We start from the raw sequence: 20,300 nt of genomic DNA on the forward strand, positions 1-20,300 counted from the left end.
ATCCACTGCATCAATGCAACGGAGCCGCTGCATCAATGCACTGGAGCCGCTGCATCAATGCACTGGATCCACTGCATCAATGCAACGGAGCCGCTGCATCAATGCACTGGAGCCGCTGCATCAATGCACTGGAGCCGCTGCATCAATGCAACGGATCCACTGCATCAATGCAACGGAGCCGCTGCATCAATGCACTGGAGCCGCTGCATCAATGCACTGGATCCACTGCATCAATGCAACGGAGCCGCTGCATCAATGCACTGGAGCCGCTGCATCAATGCACTGGAGCCACCTCGACATGACGAGACTCGGCTGTACATGTGCACCTAAAGGTCAAAGGTCACTCTTTGGAGGATGCCAGTGTTCACAGATTGACAGTAAAAGAGAACATCTGTGTCCACTGTGACCGACCGTGGTTGTGGTTTATCACAGCGACTGTCTGCCGCCTGCACTGCAGCCTCAGCCCTCACTCACATCTTGGTCAGGTGATCTCAGCAGGTCACGTGACAGGATGGGGCGAGGTCTCACAGTGGTTTCGCCCAAAGCCTCTGGATGTAATGACCAAACCTTTTTCCACATCTTGGCTCATGTGATGAGGCACATGACGAATGGTGGGTCAATGAGAAGCTGCTGAGGGACGACGCCCACTACCCACCGGGGGCTCCCACTGTTGGTTTTAGAACTGAACGAGTCTCTCGGATAAGAAGGGAACATCTCCAGGTTCACTTGTCTTCATCTGAAGCTGTTAAAACTACCAGAACCTTGACGATGACCATCCTTCTTCTTCATGGGGATGTTTTATCCCCCTTTTATCTGTGTGGAAATAAATCCTCCATGTGTCAGATCGGCCCCCTCAGAGTCATCAGTGATCATTGGACTTCACATGAACCCTGACCCCGGGTCTTCATCCTAAGGATCACATTAAAGCCACAGTAGATCTGTTCATTTGCACCAAAGCAGAAATCTGACACCAGGACACCAAATGCACGTAAGACTTGACTGGTGTCTGAAACTGTGGTTGCCTTTGTTTGTGGCTACATGCTGTCTAACCCTAAATGAGGGTGATTGTGGTAAAGGCTTCCCAGGTCTCACCCTGCTGTGTGCAGGCTCTCTCATTAGTACACATGTATACAGTATTAGAAGCCGAGGAGGACAGCCCGACACATTTTAAACATGTGGTATTCATGCCTGAACAAGCTTTTATGGCCTTGTTCATACTTGGACAGATGTGTGGGGGCGTGTGTGGTCCTGGGCCATCTGCCTCCACATGACCTCTGCTCAGTGCTCTCATTACTTCCTGTAGTTGTCGACATGTCTCAGGTTATTGTGTTGCTGTTGGAGATGCAGCACTGTGACAACTCTGGTTCCAAAGCTGAAGCTGTTTCATTAGAGAAGCTTTCCCACAGAAAGCCAGCGTCAGTGCTCCCTCTCCTCCTCTGGGCTATCTGCACATGATGAGCATGCAGCACGAGTTTCTGATCTTTAAAGAGTGCACGTCTAAACCAGTAGATGACGCGTTGTTCTGCAGTCATGTGCAGACAGCCTGGCTTTGCTGATAAAGTCTGATTCCCTTGCTGTCTAACCTGCAAACTTCTCTGACCTTCTCCTGTTGTTTCCTCTCTTTCCTCCTGCACATCTTTTTCCTTCATTTGGTTTCACACTCTCCTTTTTCTTAGTTTTGTCACCACTTCCTTTCTCTCCTTCACTCCCACGTTTTGCTCCTCAACTTTCCTCCCATCCTCCCCGCCCCCCCTCATTTGCGTAGGCCTGTCCAGTGAGGGCGATGGTCAGGGTGAATCCCAGGTTCTGGATTGGTTAGAAGAAGTGGAGGAGGGCGGCTCTGATTGGTTAAACGGGTTCTTCACGTTCCTGTATGGACTGATAAATCCGCTGGAGCCGCTGGAGGAAGAGGAGGGTGAACACACTGCCTCAGGAAGAGCAAAGGATGTGCAGGAAGAGGATGAGGAGGATGAGAACGAGGAAGCGGTCAGAGGAAGACGACAAGCGAAAGACGATGGAAATCAGGGGCAGAAGATTGTGATTGTTGGCCTCCATAACCAATAGCCTCGGATTCCTGATAAATGTGTTGATCTGTGATCTGAGGGCCCATGCAGGAGCCGGAGCCATGGTGTCAGTATGTTTGGTAGATTTTACACAGCTAGGAAACGTTGGATCACCTCGTCTCCAGCCTGGCTGTGTCCACACCCAAGTTTCATCCTCTGTGACCGGAACAAACTCGGTTCTGGTTTCAAACTGAGGAGAAACTCTTTCTGTTGTTCTGGATACTCAGGAGCACTTTTAGAAGTGGGCGAGTACACTGAGTGCACAGCACTGTTGGCAGCAGCCAATGGCTGTGTGAGATTACACAAAATGCACTCGGACAGCGGCTCACGTGTCCCTCACATGGTCTAACAGTCACTGGTTTAATTTAAATGGCATGAATTAAACCAACAATTGCCCTCGTTATGGTTTTGGACCTGCTCAACACATAACCATGTTAATGGGAGTCAGGAAGTGCAGGAAGAGTCCATCAGGTGATCTCAAGCCACAGCCTCATCGTCCTACGTTTGCTGACTGCGTCTTCGTGGCGTCCTGACTGTAGCTGTCAGATATCGTCGCACCCACGTTCTCTGTGCAGCCACCACCAGCACTCATCACCTTATTAATGATTATGTTTCTGTAACATTGGGCACACACCCATCAGGTTTCATACACCTTTGGGTGCAAGTGAGCTAGCTTCAGGTGGGCCCTGCTAGCAGTACAGCTCAGTATCACAGCATCACTTCAGCACATTCATAGATGGAGCTGATCAGGCTGCTCCGAGCTGGAAATCCAAGTGAGGGAATTTCCCAGATCAAACTGGGAAATTCCAACTTTGAATTTGGATCTAGAACACACTTGGTGCTATTGGTTAGTGGGACTAAAGGACGCGCTACCTCCAGCAGGTACTCCAGCTGTGTAACAGGTACACATCTGTGCAGATGTCAAACTTCAGCTAACATGAAACATGCAGCTCCATGCAGCCTTTGGTCGGACTGCAGTTCTTCTTCATGAAGCCTCCACACAGTTCACACTTATTAAAGACACACGTGCATGAAATAAGAGGCTCGTCCCTGGATGTTGTTGACTCCATCATGTATGCAGGTTACATGTTAATAAGAACATTTTGGTAGTTACGTGTTTGTTAAACTGCCTTTGTCCAACTGTAGGTTGCCATGTTTGTCTTTAAGCCCTTGTTGCACTCAGCAGTGTCACATTTCGTTCTGTCCACCTCCTCGTCTCCTTTACTCCATAATAAAGAAAAGTGTTTCAGCGACCAGCAGTTGTGAGTTGACACCAATAAAGCGTTTGTTGGGACAGTGTACATGTGCAAGTTCATGCTGTAGGTAACAGTTTGTGTGACTAATGCAGGCAAACGTGTTTGTTTGCAGCTGAATCGACTAATATCAGCCACAAGCTTCGAGATGTGAAACCCACATTTGCTGTATCGACTCGTGCATGTGTGTGTAAGTGTGTTAACGCGCCTGCACTGAACATGATGAATGAAACAGGCTCTTCCTGCTCCGGGGGGGACACACTTCAACTTTGGCATGTGAGACCGACTCACATCCTCAATGCTGTCAAAGCACAAAAACCGTCTGTGACCCAGACGCGAGTGCAGAGCAGGTAGCGTCTCACCTCTTTGCTGTTAGCCGCCGGGCCTGGACCCATCGCCGTGTGTCCACCAACATGCTGAAGATGACTAATGTGGAGCTTCAGCTCACACCTGGAGTGCTTTTTGTAGCTCAACAGTTTCTGAATTTTCAAAATAAAAGTGTGGAATAGTTAAAAATAATAAATTATAAAATGTTCTTAGGTGGGCTAATATATTGCTGACTGCTAAGTTAATTATAAACACTGTGTGTGCAGAATAAGTTCATAAGTAATAAATATGAGCTGAGCTTTGTTCCAGTGATGTTGTTGGAAATAAGGTGACGAGCTACAGCTGTCTCGCTCAGGTCAGAACAGGAAAGTGGAGTTTAATTCTTATTCATGAATTAGAACATATATATATGTACAAATTCTATGTTTGAATGAATTTATCAATTCATGGATTTCAGCAATCGTGTTATTTGGTGTCCAGCCCTTTGCTTGATGCGTCCGAGTCGGCCTGGTCTCTGACAGAAAGTGTCCACCGCTGCTGTAACGAGTGAACTTGGAAACCAGACTGTTCCTGCTCCCTCGTGCAGCCTAACGGTCAGAATATAGTCAGTAATCCTCTGTGTGATACGTGACTTTGTGCAGATGTCAGTGCATTTACAACTTCAGGTACCCAAACAAAATAATCAGTAACAGGAAGTTTACTTCCAATACTTCCTTTTTCTGTGCTGTTGGGTGATTTTCAGACCGTAGATTGTGAGTCAGTCTGGGCAGCAGCAGGAATCGATTAAAAACTACTTAGATAATCTGATATGAGCACATAAGCAGGTTCTTTTGTCAGCTGTTGTTCTTACACTGCCTAACAGTGACCTGTGAGTTCAGTCTTTGTTTCACTGAAACATGTCCACTCTGACCAGTTCACTCCCTCTGTGCTTACTGGGCCACTAAGTATTCACTCCTGCTCCAGTGTTTACCTCAGAATAGACTCAGTATGTCACTGTCAGCTATCAGAACTGGCCTGTGGTCAATGCTGTAGATGCTAATGTTGGTTAAACATCCTTTCTTTTTGGCTAACATCAGTACTGTTAGACATCATACACAAGTTACTATCATGGAGCATATCAGCTAGCTCCAGACAGATTGTTGGCTAGCAATAATGTTAGCAAGCAGGGCACATTTAGTTGGCTAGTAGTAACTTAGCTCATAGATGGTCAGTGTGTTTCTAGCTTTAGCTGTCCGTCTGTTACGTTGCCAGACTTATCCTGGAGTCCACTCTGGGAATGAAGTAGAATTCAACTTTATTGTCATTGCACATGTAGAGGAAAGGGCTCATCACACAGCCTTGTGGTGCACAGGTGTTCATTGTGATGGTAGATGAGCAGCGGTTATCCAGCCGGACATGTTGGGGGCGGTTGGTCAGGAAGTCCAGTAACCATTTGCAGATGAGGGAACTGATGCCCAGGTCTGTCAGTTTCCTGATGAGTTGTGAGGGGTGGATTGTATTGAATGCTGAACTGAAGTCTATAAACAGCATTCTGGCGTAGGTGTTGTTGTTGTCCAGGTGTGAGAGGACAGAGTGCATTGCGATGGAGACTGCATCCTCTGTGCTCCTGTTCTGGCGGTATGTGAATTGGTGGGGGTCCAGGGTGGGGGGGAGACAGGATTTGAAGTGTGCTAGGACCAGTCGCTCTAAGCACTTAGTGATGATGGGGGTGAGTGCTACTGGGCGGTAATCATTGAGGTAGATGGGTTGGAGTTTTGGGTATCGGGACGATAGAGGTGGATTTGAAGCAGGCTGGTACCACAGCGTGGGCCAAGGACAGGTTGAATATGTCTGTGAGCACTCCTGCAAGCTCCCCAGAACACGCTCTGAGAACATGCCCGGGGATGCCATCGGGACCTGCAGCCTTGATCCTGCTCAGCACCGCTCCTACATCGGTGGGGGAGAGAGTCATAGGTTGGTGGTCTGGCGTCATGTCTGCTTTGGTTGTGGTTGTGGGGTTCCCTCGCTCAAAACGAGCATAAAAGTTGTTGAGCTCGTTGAGGAAGGAGACATCAGAGGATGCGGGGGAGGGTTTGGTGGTCCTGTAGTCTGTAGACGTGAGCTCACTAGCTAATGTTAATAAACTGGTTCATGCTCAGTGTTGTGGATAACTGGCTAAGGTTAGCTTAGCTTGCTAATGTTGTCTCTTGCTCCATGCTTTGAATGTCTCGTCAGTGTTTGTTATGTTGTCCTTACTTGGAGGGTTGTTGTGATGTTTGTGTCGGTCTTTTCGGACACTTGGTATCGCTGTCACCCTGCAGGGCAGGCAGGAGCTGTAGACGCCATGCAGAAGTCTCACACTGATACCGCAGGTGAACAGATTCAGACTGGTCCTCACTACACCTGTTTGTCTTCCCTGTGCTGCACATGAAAGTGTTGCTGTTATAGCATGGCTGTGAATTCACACTCAGCACTGATTACAGTGAGATAAAGTTGAATCTATTTTTGATGTCTAGCATAATTCCAAGGCAGGTGAGGTCAGGTGTGCTTCAAGCAGCTTTGGTGGGCTGTGGATCGTTTCAAACGGTCCGTAAAGTGCAAACGCTGTAGGTCCAACTTAAACTGTTACAATTAAAAGCATTGCAGCACCATGACTTTGATCTTGTTTGTGTGTAACATCAGATGAAAAACCTGGATGTGCGCCTGGGGGAGGAGCTAAGAAAGGTATCGATGTGCAGCTGCATGCATGAAGCTGTGCTGTGTTGCAGTGTGGGTCAGACTGATCAATGAAATTTGAGCTACTCAGCTGTTTGTGGTCATTAGAGCATGTGTTTATTGGATTAACAAACTAAAATCCTGCAGATACGTGTTGATACGTTGGTGCTCGATTATCAAAGCTAGCCTGTGGTAATGCATCTGTAAGAAGCTGCTCGAGTTCCTGTTTTCATCTGAATATTAACAAAGAATATAATACTGCTCGTTCCTCAGAGGGGAGCATGAGAGGCGGCGTGCCTGAGACAGATGTTCCTAATGCCATGCTCGTGCTGGCCTGCTGTGTGGTGACCTCTGATAACAGAGTGAGTCTGAGCATGGCTCTTCCTGTAATGAGTTTTTAATGACTATCACCATCATCTACTCCAGAAAGCTCTCCAAAGAATGTGGGCTTGAAGCTCCGAGAGGCTCTAAAGCAGCAGGTCGCCATCATCCATGAACGCATGGAGGCCAAGAAGCTCGCCAAACTGGCTCTGGCTGAAGTCCGAGAGCTCCTAGCCAAAGAGGAGCAGGAGAAGGAGCTCGAGATGGGGAGGAAGGAGATGTCAGCCAGGGTGAAGGAGAGGGTGGCTATGAGGCTGAAGGAGGAGGAGGACAGGCTGGAGAAAGAAGAGATGGAGAGGGCTCTGGAGAAGCTACGAAAAGAAAAAGCAAAAGGGACAGATGAGGAGGAGGGAGGGGAGAAGAGGATAAAGAAAGGAGCGGAAAAAGACGAGAAGCCTGAGAAAAAGGAGGAGGGGCAGGGAAAGAAAGAACGGGAGGAGGCAGGCAAAGAGTCTGCAGCTGAAAAGAGAAAGAAGACTAAGGCAGAGAAACCTGACAAAGGGAAAGTAGAGTAGTGCTCAAACACAGTCACATGATGCTGAGTATCTGCTCACAGCGGCTGGAGCCACAAACATCATTCACTGCTTCTTCTATTCAGTCAGGCCGTGTGCCTGTAGTTTAGTCTGCACTGCTGCTGTTAACCTCACATAGTTCAGCTGCTTGTCTGCAATAAGGACAGTCAGCACCTACTGTGAGCTGGTCCTGCAGACGAGCAGGGACCAGGTCACGCAGCGTGGTGTCTGTGTGTGTGTCTGTGTGTCTGTCTGTGTGTGTGAGTGTGTGTGTGTGTGTCTGTGTGTGTGAGTGTGTGTGTGTGTCTGTGTGTGTGTGTGAGTGTGTGTGTGTGTCTGTGTGTGTGAGTGTGTGTGTGTGTGTGTCTGTGTGTGTGTGTGAGTGTGTGTGTGTGTGTGTGTCTGTGTGTGCGTGTGTGTGAGTGTGTGTCTGTGTGTGTGTGTGTGTGTGTGTCTGTGTGTGTGTGTGTGTGTGTGTCTGTGTGTGTGTGTGTGTGTGTGTCTGTGTGTGTGTGTGTGTCTGTGTGTCTGTGTGTGCGTGTGTGTGAGTGTGTGTCTGTGTGTGTGTGTCTGTGTGTGTGTGTGTCTGTGTGTCTGTGTGTGTGTCTGTGTGTCTGTGTGTGTGTCTGTGTGTGTCGTACTGCAAAATGCAAGTCTCCCCTGAGTTTAGAGAAGTTTGTGTAACTGTAACAAACGTTGTCGTTGGTCAATAAAGAGTCTGGGTCCTTGTAGTCTCACTGTTTTAAAGGTGAAAGCAAACGCTTGTCTGTGGATTTGTAAGAGGTCAAAGGTCAAGAAGTCAGTGTGAGGAGAGCATACTGGACACATTAGAAGTGTGCTCAAAAAGGACGACATGTTTCCCACTGATAGTTTTTGTCACCTGTGGATGAGAAACACCGACAGTGTCATTAATGTAGCGCACAGGTGTCCAGCTCCAGGCCTGGAGGGCCGGCGTCCTGCAGGGTTCAGGTGTGTCCTTGATCCAACACAGCTGATTCAAAGGGCTAAATGACCTCATCATGTCGTGTAGTTCTCCAGAGGCCTGGGAATGAACTAATCATGTGATCAGGTGTGCTGACCCAGGGTCAGATCTAAAACCTGCAGGACGCCGGCCCTCCAGGCCTGGAGTTGGGCCCCCCTGATGTAGCACGTTAACCACAGGCTGTACAGGAATAATGGGCGTGGCTATCAGGGTTAAACACACCTAAACCTACATGTTTTTTTCTAATGAGTCGTCTGGGGTTAACAGCCGTGACCTTTGACCTTTGCTGATGAGCTGTGCTCTAAACTGTTAGTTTTTTATTTAATGTTCACATTTTAACTTTGCTGGTTCCAGTTAAAGTTGAGGACAAAGAAATGCTTGTTTTCTATACACACCTCGAGGTCAAAGGTCATTATTGGAGGTTTTTGTCAGTTTAAGATGAACTGTAATATGTCAGCAAATGAAACCCAAACCTTTGATCGAACTGTAACACATTCATACACGTGTTTGACACATGCAGCCGGGTACACACATATGCATACAGTACATGTCCTGTGACACACTGTGCACACACGTGCTTCCTGCAAACCACATGTGCATCATCCCACGTAGGACTGAAAGAGAAGGATGTTGTCGTCACTTCCCGCAGCCCGGAGGCCGCTGCACCAGCGGAGACCGCTCATCCTGAAGCCACACCTGAAGGTAGCGCACAAAAGACACACTGACAGTACAACTGTGAGCACAGTGAGAATTATACAAGTTCACAGAAAGATTATTATTCATGTTTATGGGCCCGAACAGACACAGCTGTGAGGTGTGTCGTGTCCTCCAGTTCACATGGTCACACAGCACCAATCATGTTTCACTCACCTGTGACTGAAATATGGAGCAAAGGTTGTATGCATTTACAACATTATTCCAAAGTCCCACATCTGATGGTCTGTGCTGGATCCATGCAGACACGTGGAGGACGTGTCAGGGTCAGAGGAACACAGCTGACGTGGTTTGAATAGAGCTGGACTGCATCCACACACAGCTGTTACCAGTGTGACGTTATCTACTCCACCTGTGCAGTCAGGCGTGTCAGTATGTGGATGCAAACGGCTGTGCTTCCTACTCGCACTATTTATATAGCACATTTAAAACCAAAGGTAGCCCAGAGTGCGTCACAATAATACAGTAAGTCATTGTTATCAAACATCAACAGAGTGCAAAATCAAGCACTAGTACTAATACTAAGCACTCGTTAAACCAGGAGAGTGGGCTAAACACAATGGATATCGGGCCTCGGTTCACAGATCGGTTCATAAATATAAAATATTATCTGGGTGAATAAGAAATAATGCAGTAAAAAAGTTAAAATAGATGAAATAAGGGCACTGACTAGTGAAACTAATGAAATGGGTACGTTTTTAACCGTGTTTTGAAAGATTGAATAGAGTCTGAGGCACGAATAGTAACAGGAAGACTGTTGCAGAGGTTCGGTGCAGCTGAGACAAAAGCACGATCGCCCCGGGCTTCAGGTGGGCCCTGGGCTTCAGGTGGGCCCCGGGCTTCAGGTGGGACCCGGGCTGGACCAAGACTAGTTCACCAGATGATCTTAAGGCTCGACCAGGGGTATACAAGCTAAGAAGGTCGGCGAGATAGCTGGGCGCAATGTTATTTATAATATTAAAGGTAAGCAACAAGATTTTAAAATCAATACAATATTTGATGGGCAGCCGATGTAAGTCAAGAACTGGAGTGATGGAAGCAAATGTTCCAGTTAGGAGACAAGCTGAGGATTTCAACAAGCTGAAGTCTATGAAGGTGGACGGATTGGAGACCAGGGTGAAGGGAAATGCAGTAACCTAATGTGGAAGTCACTAAAGCATGGATAGGTTTGGCACAGCTGGTAAAAGATTACTGAGGACGCTTGTTATCCAGCTTAAATGAACAGTCCAGGAAAACACGGAGATCGCTCACAGTGTCAGAAGCTGGCGAGGGCCAAATAGAGCGGCTGGTTGGTCCCGAGGGATATGCCTATCAAACACCACAAACTCGGTTCCATTCAAAAGAGCGACAGTCCGTCCTCACTCCAGAGGCGTGACATCCCGACGATTCGTCACGTCCCGCGGCATTCCTGAGGAACGCCAAAGGTGACCTTGTGCGTTCTTATGCTACGCACCGAGTTATGGATGAGATCCAGTAGCGTACACGTCCCAGCCATGTATTCCAGCCCGACCTTATCCCTCACCATCATTTAAGTAAAACAAACGTACATGTGTAGATTCATTCCAAACGGTTCTCATGTTTCCTCATCTTCCGATCTCGTAACATTGGGACGTGTTGATGCCTGGAAGCGTAATATAGCGACGATTTGTCACCGAGCGTAAAAAATGAGACGCTTTGGGAGTGAGACCGTTCGCCTGCACTCCTGTTACTGAACAAGGAGAGTGATGAGGACTGAAGTCGATCCTCGTTGTGACTGAGAGCTGCATCAATAACCTCGCTGCAGACTCGGGACCTCGCTGCGGCGGGCTCGGGACCTACCAGAGCTTTAAATAAGTGTCTGTGTTGGCCTTTGTGCGATAACACAACCCTGAAGGTGACCGACGAGGACTGAAACACTAAGGACACTTCCACAGCGTCCTTGGTTACACATGAAGGCCCCTCTGTGATCTACACGTGTGTTTGCTTCCTCAGCTGCTGTGGAGCCTGACCCTGTTCCTGTGGAAGATGTGATTGAAGCTGCTGTGGCAGAAGACACAGCTGCACCCTCACCACCAGGTATGTGTGGACAGCAGAGTCAGCTGTTAGGTCATAGTGAGATATACTCGGTGTGTAAAGGCACATCAGGCACAGGCAGTGCTTAACGATCTGACAGTGGGAACTTTGTTTCCTCAGAGCCTGAAGCTGCATCAGAATCAGCTCCTGAGGCTCCTCCTGAGGCCGATGAGGTTATACTGACAAACCTTTCACTCTTATTTCTGTCGCGCTTCCTGCCTGCTGATGACACTTTGGTGGTCTACCTGTTGTTGTTCAGGTGATTGAGGAGGAGCCAGAGGTGCTGGAGGAGGAGCCTGCTGCAGAAGAGGAGGATGCTGCCGTTGAGGAAGAGGAGGTGATGTGTGTTTGTTATTAGTGTGCTGCCGTGTCAGTGTGTCGAGCAGAGACTCTTTCACTTTCTGAAACTCTGAGCTGCACTTTGGTGAAAAGGTTCATTTATTCACTTTTATTTGACTTCGGTTTGAAACTTTTAGATTAGAATTTGTTTCTTTAATCCATAGAAACATGGATATAAACAAATCCATGTTTCTATGGTAGATGGTAAAAAAACAGGAACGTCTGTCATGTAGCTGTTTACCTTTCACTTCATTGCGTTGGCGTATGAATGGACCCAGGGGTGTTTTTATTAACAGAAAAAGTTCTAAACGTTATGAACATGTAGTAAAAAGTCCAAAATGAGTGTCTTTCCCAAAGCTGCTGGGTGGGCTGCAGGAGGGCAGGCCTGGCTCTGCGAGCTTTGAAGGAAACTGAGCCACATCATGCAGAACAAACTCGGTGTGTCTCTGATGATCTGTGTCCCCCAACCAGTCTGACAGAAACACCCTCACACATCCAGCACATAGGAACACACAAACACTGGTCAACAATGCCAGTGTCCTCTAGGACAACAGATGGAAATTAGCCCTTGGCTATAATCTGGTATGTTTACATTCATGTAATTTTTTTTTTACATTTATGTTCATTAACATGCACTGTCCTAAATAAATAAATAAATAAATGTTCTGCTCAGTTCATCCTTCCATGGGAATGCCATGTTCTTCGTTTGTTCACCGGCTCATGTGAGGCTTTCCCTGCATAAACAGAAGCTCTGTGGTCCAGAGTCATGCTGACAGCCTGATTGGTCCATGTGCAGGGAAGGCCCGGCGTCCACGTTAGCCTGAGCGATAAAGACACGGCTCAGGTTAAAGACCCGGTAACGCTGTAGTGACAGGAATCCCTCTCTATAGTTGGTGCAGCCTGCTGGTAAGATGCAGCAAAACTATAATTCAATTCAATTTTATTTATATAGCGCCAAATCACAACAAAAGTCGCCTCAAGGCGCTTCATAGATACAGAGAAAAACCCAACAATCATATGACCCCCTATGAGCAGCACTTTGGCGACAGTGGGAAGGAAAAACTCCCTTTTAACAGGAAGAAACCTCCGGCAGAACCAGGCTCAGGGAGGGGCGGGGCCATCTGCTGTGATTGGTTGGGGCCATATAATGTCTGAATATGGTTTAATGTGACTGTGCTGATTCAGGTTGCTCCAGCTGAAGAAGAGCCAGCTGCAGAGGAGGAGGAGGAAACAGAAGCAGAGGCCGCAGAGGAGGCTACAGAGGAGGCCACAGAGGAGACTACAGAGGAGGCTGTGGAGGAGGCCACAGAGGAGGCTACAGAGGAGGCTGTGGAGGAGGCCACAGAGGAGGCTACAGAGGAGACCGCGGAGGAGACTACAGAGGAGGCTGTGGAGGAGGCCACAGAGGAGGCTACAGAGGAGGCTGTGGAGGAGGCCACAGAGGAGGCTACAGAGGAGACCGCGGAGGAGGCCGTGGAGGAGGCCACAGAGGAGACTACAGAGGAGGCTGTGGAGGAGGCCACAGAGGAGGCTACAGAGGAGACCGCGGAGGAGGCTGTGGAGGAGGCCACAGAGGAGACTACAGAGGAGGCTGTGGAGGAGGCCACAGAGGAGGCTACAGAGGAGACCGCGGAGGAGGCTGTGGAGGAGGCTACAGAGGAGACCGCGGAGGAGGCCACAGAAGAGGCTGTGGAGGAGGCCGAGGATGAAGCTGCAGCAGAGGTGGAAGAGTCTCTCGCTGATTCAGTGGAGGACACAGACGAGGAGGTGGCTGAGGAGACAGCTCTTACAGAGGAAGCTGTTGAGGAGCCACCTGAGGAGGAGGCAGCTCGCTTGGAAGAAGCTTATGAGGAGACGGCAGCAGTAGAAGAGGAGGAGGAGGGGGCTGCTCCATCAGAGGAACCTGCTGAGGAGGAAGAAGCTGCAGAAGAATCTGAGGCTGCAGCAGAAGAAATGGAGGCAGCACATGCAGAAGAAGCTGCTGAGGAAGCTCCTGTAGAGGAGCAGGAGGCTCCTTTAGCAGAAGCTGTTGAGGAGCAAGCTGAAGTAGAGGAAGCTCCTACAGAAGAGACCACTGAGGAAGAAATAACTGAGGAGGAAACAGAACCAGGTAAGACTGAAGCTCCTGAGAAAAAGTACAACTCAGGAAAGCATATTTGTTTAATATGTGCGTTGAAGGACATGTCCTGGTCAAAAATGACTCCAAGGTTCCTCACAGTGTTACTGGAGGCCAAGGTAATGCCATCCAGAGTAAGAATCTGCTTAGATACCATATTTCTAAGCTTTTCAGGGCCGAGTACAATAACCTCAGTTTGATCTGAATTAAGAAGCAGAAAGTTAGCGGCCATCCAGGTCTTTATGTCTTTAAGACATTCCTGCAGTTTAACTCATTGGTGTGTGTTATCTGGCTTCATGGACAGATAGAGCTGGGTGTCATCTGCATAGCAGTGTAAATGTATGCTATGTCTTCTAATGATGCTGCCTAAGGTAGCATCAGCAGCATGGCTCAGGTGTGGGTGCTGACACTCAGAGTGAGCTGTCTGTGGGGTCCAGTTTAACCTCAGTGGAACTATTGAGTGGTCATGGAGGTCACTTGTAACAAGCCTGAGCCTGTCTCATGTCTCCATCAGCACTGATAGCTGAGCCATCAGGACAGATCAAAGTCCAGCAAGCTCCTGAGAGCCTGTGCTTCACAGCACGTGTGCTAGCTGACCAACAGCACTGACACAGTGCTGAGGCAGGAGAATAATGTTGTTTCAATGTTTGTTTTTTACAGTCGCAGAAGAAGAAGCAGCACATGGTGGTGGTGAGTGGGTACACATCTCATTCCTGAAAGCTGACCTTCGCTGTGCCTTCAGAGGGCTGTGACTCAGTGTTGTTCTCGCTCTACTTCAGCATGTGTGTTTCTGTTTTTGCACCAGCAAGGGCTCCTGAGATGGAGGACCTGTGGAAAGACGAGCCTACAGGTAACCAGTTTCATGGCTTCTACGTCCCATTAGAAGATTTGAAGAATTGAACTCCCTAAATCGAACGTATAAAATGCATCTCTGCCCGACTCCCTGCAGTCGTAGTTTGAACAGGGAAATCAGTCTTAGCACAGCTAATGAAAGGTCACACAGCTGCTGTGTGACCTTTCATTAGCTGTGCACTGATGAGTCGGGAGGCAGTCATGGTCAGCTGTTTGGTGTTTAAACAGCTGCACATACTGTAGCTGGTTGTGATAGAAGGATGTTAATCTGCAGCTGTGTGCACGGAGCATCACACTGGACCACAGAGCAGTGGCAGAGGCCGGTCCAGGCTGAGTCTGTTTTCTTTGACATCACCTACCTGAGGAACTAAATGCACATGTGGGGTGCTTCATGGTCACCTGATTCAGCCCCTCTGTCATCCACAGGGTTGCGATAAAGAGCGATCATTAGCAGGAATGATGTGCATAGCTCAGTTTGAGGTGAGGCGGTCAGACTTAGGGAACCATCACAGCAGAACGTGATGAGGATTAGGGTGGGACCCCCGAGTCCAGACGCTGGGGTGGAGATGAAGATGGAGCGATGGGGAGGAGGTGGGGTGCACAAAGATGTCTGCAAGGAACAATGACAGATGCACAGTGAGATTTAAAGTACGTGAAGAAGGCCAGAGGGCCTAGACCAGTGACGTGACAATCAGCCTGACGGCGTGGGAAAGTGGGAGTGATGTAAAGCTTAGATTAGCCGCCAACAGCTGGGAGCAGACAGATGTGTGACTGCAGATGTTCCTTATCAGAACGTACGTTTCATAAGAGATGAAGGGGGAGTGATCACCTGTCAGGTCACCTGTGAACACTGACCAATCGTCTCTCTGCTCTTGCGTCCACAGAAACGTAGGCCACGGCAGTCACCGCTGTGATGGAGCAGGGACCCACTGACATTGCATCAGCACCATCTGAGCTCAGATGATGATGCCCCTCTCCAGAGAAATGATTGAGTTGTCACGGCAACAATCGCCCCTCTCCCCCCATTTTCATCCCTCCCTTTAAATCTCCCTTTTAGTGTCAGTGTGTGAGATGATGTTCACTAACATGCTTCCTTTACCTTTGTTGTGTTTCTTTCAGGTTTGGGCTCATTCTTTTGTTTTCCTGTTTTCAGGGTGTTTTAGTTGAGTGTGTTTGGGCTGATGTCCACTCCCTGTGACGTGCGAGTGTGTGTTGCACTCGCACAGTCTTGTACCTCTCAGCAAAAAGAGCTGTAGCTGCACGTTAAGAAGCTTCACACTTTAAAGTGTCGGAGCAACCAAATCAAATGCCGGCTGAGAGCCGAAGCTGCTGCTCAGTGTAGAGAGGACTCTATGCAAAGGCGTGACGCGTGTCGCCCACCTCCTTCCTCCCCTCCTCCTTAGCATCAGGTGAATTTACCACTCAGTGTCGACTCCAGGATGAGCCATATGCTAACACATGAACTGTGTGTGTGTTTGTGAGTAATGCGTTGTTATGTGCGGACAGATCTTTGCTTATCCTTCTTGTTGTGTGAGCTGTAGTTTAGTTTTGCAGACTGTGTTTGACTCTTTTCGTTTTGTTATCTCACTACATCAAACTGTATTCTGTCGGCTCCTAGCTGGATCTTCTGTTTGCACAGCTGAACCTCAGCTTGTTGAGCTGTGAGGGCAGCGCCCCCCCACGTTTATAACAGTGGCTCCTTCCTGTGGAAATCCAGCCTCTCTGTAGAGGCGCAACGCCACCCTGTCACACACACAATAATGTCAAATCTTATTTTGAAGGCCAGATATAGACTCAAACATCGTTTCTGTTTGTTCTGTAAAAATAAATCACCTCGCTTCACTCGAGGATGATGATGTATGATGATGCGGTGAAAATGCTGTAGGAATCAGTAAACACTACGTGTGGTCCTCACTTACTGTAACAACAGCCGTGTGAATATGTCTGATTTTTCTTTCTCCTGTAACACTAGCTGGTGTTTCTGTTTGCTGAAACTTTGAGTCAATGTGAACTGAACCTTTGTAACATTGAAAAGTAGAATCTTTACTGAGAGACAACTTTTAGATTTTTTAATAGATTTTTTAAAAAGAATTTGGAGAGATGAGAAGAATTCTTATTTCCAGAAGATGCTTGCGGTGCTTTGTACTAAGCCATAAGCTGTTGCTGACTTTGTCCTGTGAAGCACAAACAAGAGAAACACTGTTGGGTTTTCAGTACTCGGCCCTGGTCACAGGTCACGTTCCTGTCTCAGATGGTTGTGGCGCACAGGCAGCGCTGTTGCTAAGCAGAGGCCACTTCTGATGAACACTATGCAACAAAGTATCAATGATGACAGAGGAGCGGAGGGGGCGTGGCCACGTCTTCGATGACATGCTGTCTTTGAGCCATAACCCTCAGATTATGGTTGAGTGTGCAGGTGTGACACTGTGCTGACTAAATGATCATGAAGTACTGACGGAGATTTGAAGTGGGAAGTTTTTCTGTTCTGGGAGCTACAATAAAAGATTTGGGACAACACAGCAGTGCCTGTTTATTTAGTTGTTGTTGTTGTTTACCTGTTGTTTACCTGTGTGAAGCCTCGTCACAACACAAGACTTATTTAGTATTCCTAATCGATGCCGTGATGGTAGAGAAAATCCTCCAACATGTGACGTCGAGCTGCACAGCGCTGTCAGACTGCTGTGTGTGAAACGGCCACAGTGGGTCACTGTGTGATTATTGAACAGCTCTATGTCCCACTGTCCTGTCACAGAAACAAATCCGTGTTTCTGTGCTTTATGGCTATTTTACAGAATTTCAATGATCTTTTTCCTCCATGTTCAATTTTCTGTTTGTTTCTTTTTCTTTTTGCAGAAACTTGTTGTTGAAATTAGTTTAAAAACAGAAGAATAAGAATTTTATCATCATCATATAACACACTTTAAAACAACAGCTGACGCAAAGTGCTGTACATCAAAACTAAATAATACAAATACATAAGATGTAAAGCAAAAAGTACGAAATGAATTAGTTTTTTCTGTAATCAAACTAAGTCTCGCTGAGGCCAAAAGCCAAAGAATAAAAATGGGTTTAAGACGTATTTTATCTCATCTTATTTACTAATGCAGAGTGACTGCACAGGAAATGGTATTAACACTGCTGGAAGCACCGTGCACAGAATTCACCCAGTGAAAATGATTCAGAGTGGAGACATCAAGCAGACTGAGGTGCACAATACTTTTTTTTTTTTTTTTATTTCGTGAGAAGAATGGGAATGTTTTTAGTTTTAGTATAGGAAAGTATTCAAAGGGCTGGTTGGAGCTGAAGAAGGTGGAGTCTAGCAAAGGGAAAGGCTTATACCGAGCTGTGGAAGGAAGGAGAAAATGACTTGTATCAGTTGGCTTCGCAGATCAAGCTCTAGCAGATTAGGGCGATCGTGGCTCAAGAGTTGGGAGTTCGTCTTGTAATTGGAAGGTTGCCGGTTTAAGCCCCAGCTCCAACAGTCTCGGCCGTTGTGTCCTCGGGCAAGACACTTCACCCGTTGCCTACTGGTGGTGGTCAGAGGGCCCGGTGGCGCCAGTGTCCGGCAGCCTCGCCTCTGAAGTGACGAGGGGATGTTAAGAAGATGTAAGGAATACTTAGCAGCCGATGAATGAAGAACAAGAGGATGGAGGACAGATGGTGGGTATGAAAGTGCAGAGGAACAAGTGATGACATGTATGAAGAGTGGAAAGGTGGTTGGTCCAGATGACATGTGGAGAAATCTGGGACTGTGGGCTTTTTGTAGACCAGATTGTTTAACACAGTCCTGGACAGTGACAGCATGTATGCTGCTGCTGATTTCCAAAAACAGGACAGAAATGCAGCAACTACAGAAGGAATCAAGTTGATAAGTCACAGCAACAGTATGGGTTCATACCAAGAAATAGTGCTACACATGTGATGTTTGCTGATGGAGGAGTATGGAGAAGGTAACAGAGTTGTATTGTCTTTGTATGAGGAAGTCAGGAAAAACAGATAAGTATGTGAGGGTGGTGCAGGACATGTATGAGGACAGCAAAACAGTGTTTAGATGTGGAAAGTGATGGATTACATCAGGGATCAGCGCTGAGCCCGGTCATGTTCACAGTGGTGATACGTTGGCCTGATCAATCATGTTTGAAGATGACATTGTGATCTGTAATGAAATTCAATGCAGTGCTATTTACACAACAAATCACAACAGTCGCCTCAAGGTGCTTTATATTGTGAGGTCGACCCTACAGTAACACATACAGAGAAAAACCCAACAATCATGTGACCCCCTATGAGCAGCACTTTGGTGACAGTGGGAAGGAAAAACTCCCTTTTAACAGGAAGAAACCTCCAACAGAACCAGGCTCAGGGAGGGGCGGGGCCATCTGCTGTGATTGGTTGGGGTGAGAGAAGGAAGTCAGGATAAAGACATGCTGTGGAAGAGAGACAGATTTATTTACTTTTTTTTGCCGAAAATTTAAATAGGGGCAGCACGGTGGTTAGCACTGTTGCCGCACAGCAAGAAGGTCCTGAGTTCAATTCCACCATCAGGTCTTTCTGTGTGGAGTTTGCATGTTCTCCCCATGTTTGCGTGGGTTCCCTCCGGGTACTCCGGCTTCCTCCCACCGTCCAAAGACATGCAGCTTGTGGGGATAGGTTAATTGGATAATACAAATTGCCACTAGGTGTGAATGTGAGTGTGAATGGTTGTCTGTCCCTGTGTGTTGGCCCTGCGACAGACTGGCGACCTGTCCAGGGTGTACCCCGCCTCTCGCCCTATGACAGCTGGGATAGGCTCCAGCGCCCCCGCGACCCTGAAAAGGATAAGTGGAAGCGAACGGATGGATTTAAATAGTTAAAAGTTGAAATGTGAATAGTTGGTTTTTGTATTATATGATTTATTTATTAAATTTTATGTGGAGTGAATAAATAAAAGTATATTTACGGTGGCCCCTACAGACAAAACACATACAAACTCCAAAACACGTAAAAACACGTACGAACTCCGAAGCACGTACAAACTCAGAATTATTTGACTATATATGAATGCTTGTGTATAAATACACAAACAATACACATATGCTTTCATGCTTTTAATTGTGTAATTTAAGTGATCTAGTAGCTCTGTTTTGGAAGTTCAGTTCATGCTAGAAATGTGTTTTGGAGTTTGTACGTGCTTTGTCTCTAGGGGCCACCGTAAATATTTATATATAAACATATATAAATAAAACCACTTTTGTTTTTTACATTAGTAATTCCTTTTGTACATAATTTTATATTATTGTTAATAATAAATTAATTAAAGCAACAAAATAACCTGAAGAGCCGGTTCGGAGCTGAAAGAGCCGGAAATCCCATCACTAATATGTGTGTGTTATGAGAGTGTGAGTAATGTGCATGTCTAAGTTGTGGAATAAAATTGAGGCACAGGTGGCCAGAAGGGGACAGACGGTGGGGAGTGTCTCCCCTGTACCCTGGTGACCAGAGATGGGCAGTAACGCGTAACGCGTTACTGTAATCTGATTACTTTTTTCAAGTAACGAGTAAAGTAAGGGATTACTATTGCAAAAACGGTAATTAGATTACTGTTACTTTCCCGTAGGAACGCTGCGTTACTGCGTTACAAAAACCGTGATTTTTTTGCGAGAGTGTCTCGTGACAGTGACGTAAGCGAGCACGACGTTCGTGACAACAGCTGTGTGCAGATCAACAGTGGATCATATATCGAGTGTGGGAGAGAGTATGAGCGTGCAGCGTCTAAAGCGTGGAAGTACTGACCTTACTTTGAGTTTGATTCCATAAAAAGTGACAAAAACATTAGTGTCCGCTGTGCGTGGGAAGAAAACTTCTTTTTACAGTGAAAAAACCCCTAAACTTCCAACAAGCACCGAGTAGCTACGACGTAATGGGAAACTCACAGAGAAACTCGTGGATTCTTCCACTGACCGCTGCACACCTGCACCAGGGTAAACCTCCGCCTACCCCACTCCTGCTTTACAGGTGAAAATAGAGCAACAGGAC

At 47.2% G+C, this 20,300-nt stretch overlaps 1 protein-coding gene across 2 annotated transcripts in view; it reads left to right on the forward strand.

Moving 5' to 3' along the window:
• Window positions 1-17,091, forward strand: part of asph (aspartate beta-hydroxylase) — a 37,798-nt gene extending 20,707 nt beyond the window's left edge. Inside the window, exons 5-12 of one of the 2 annotated variants that reach the window (XM_085379105.1) lie at window positions 8,821-8,914; window positions 10,898-10,981; window positions 11,099-11,151; window positions 11,238-11,315; window positions 12,503-13,427; window positions 14,094-14,123; window positions 14,236-14,283; window positions 15,170-17,091. In XM_085379105.1, the coding sequence (XP_085235231.1) occupies window positions 8,821-8,914; window positions 10,898-10,981; window positions 11,099-11,151; window positions 11,238-11,315; window positions 12,503-13,427; window positions 14,094-14,123; window positions 14,236-14,283; window positions 15,170-15,177 (1,320 nt within the window). In that variant the 3' untranslated portion in view covers window positions 15,178-17,091. The remainder of the gene's footprint in view (window positions 1-8,820; window positions 8,915-10,897; window positions 10,982-11,098; window positions 11,152-11,237; window positions 11,316-12,502; window positions 13,428-14,093; window positions 14,124-14,235; window positions 14,284-15,169) is intronic. The other variant, XM_085379104.1, reaches the window with a different exon arrangement.
• The last annotated feature ends 3,209 nt before the right edge of the window (window positions 17,092-20,300 follow it).

This window comes from Diplotaxodon limnothrissa, linkage group LG18 (genome assembly GCF_057381915.1).
Source record: "Diplotaxodon limnothrissa isolate DT_005_m linkage group LG18, D_limnothrissa_male_GT1.1, whole genome shotgun sequence".
Classification (NCBI taxonomy): Eukaryota; Metazoa; Chordata; class Actinopteri; order Cichliformes; family Cichlidae; genus Diplotaxodon; species Diplotaxodon limnothrissa.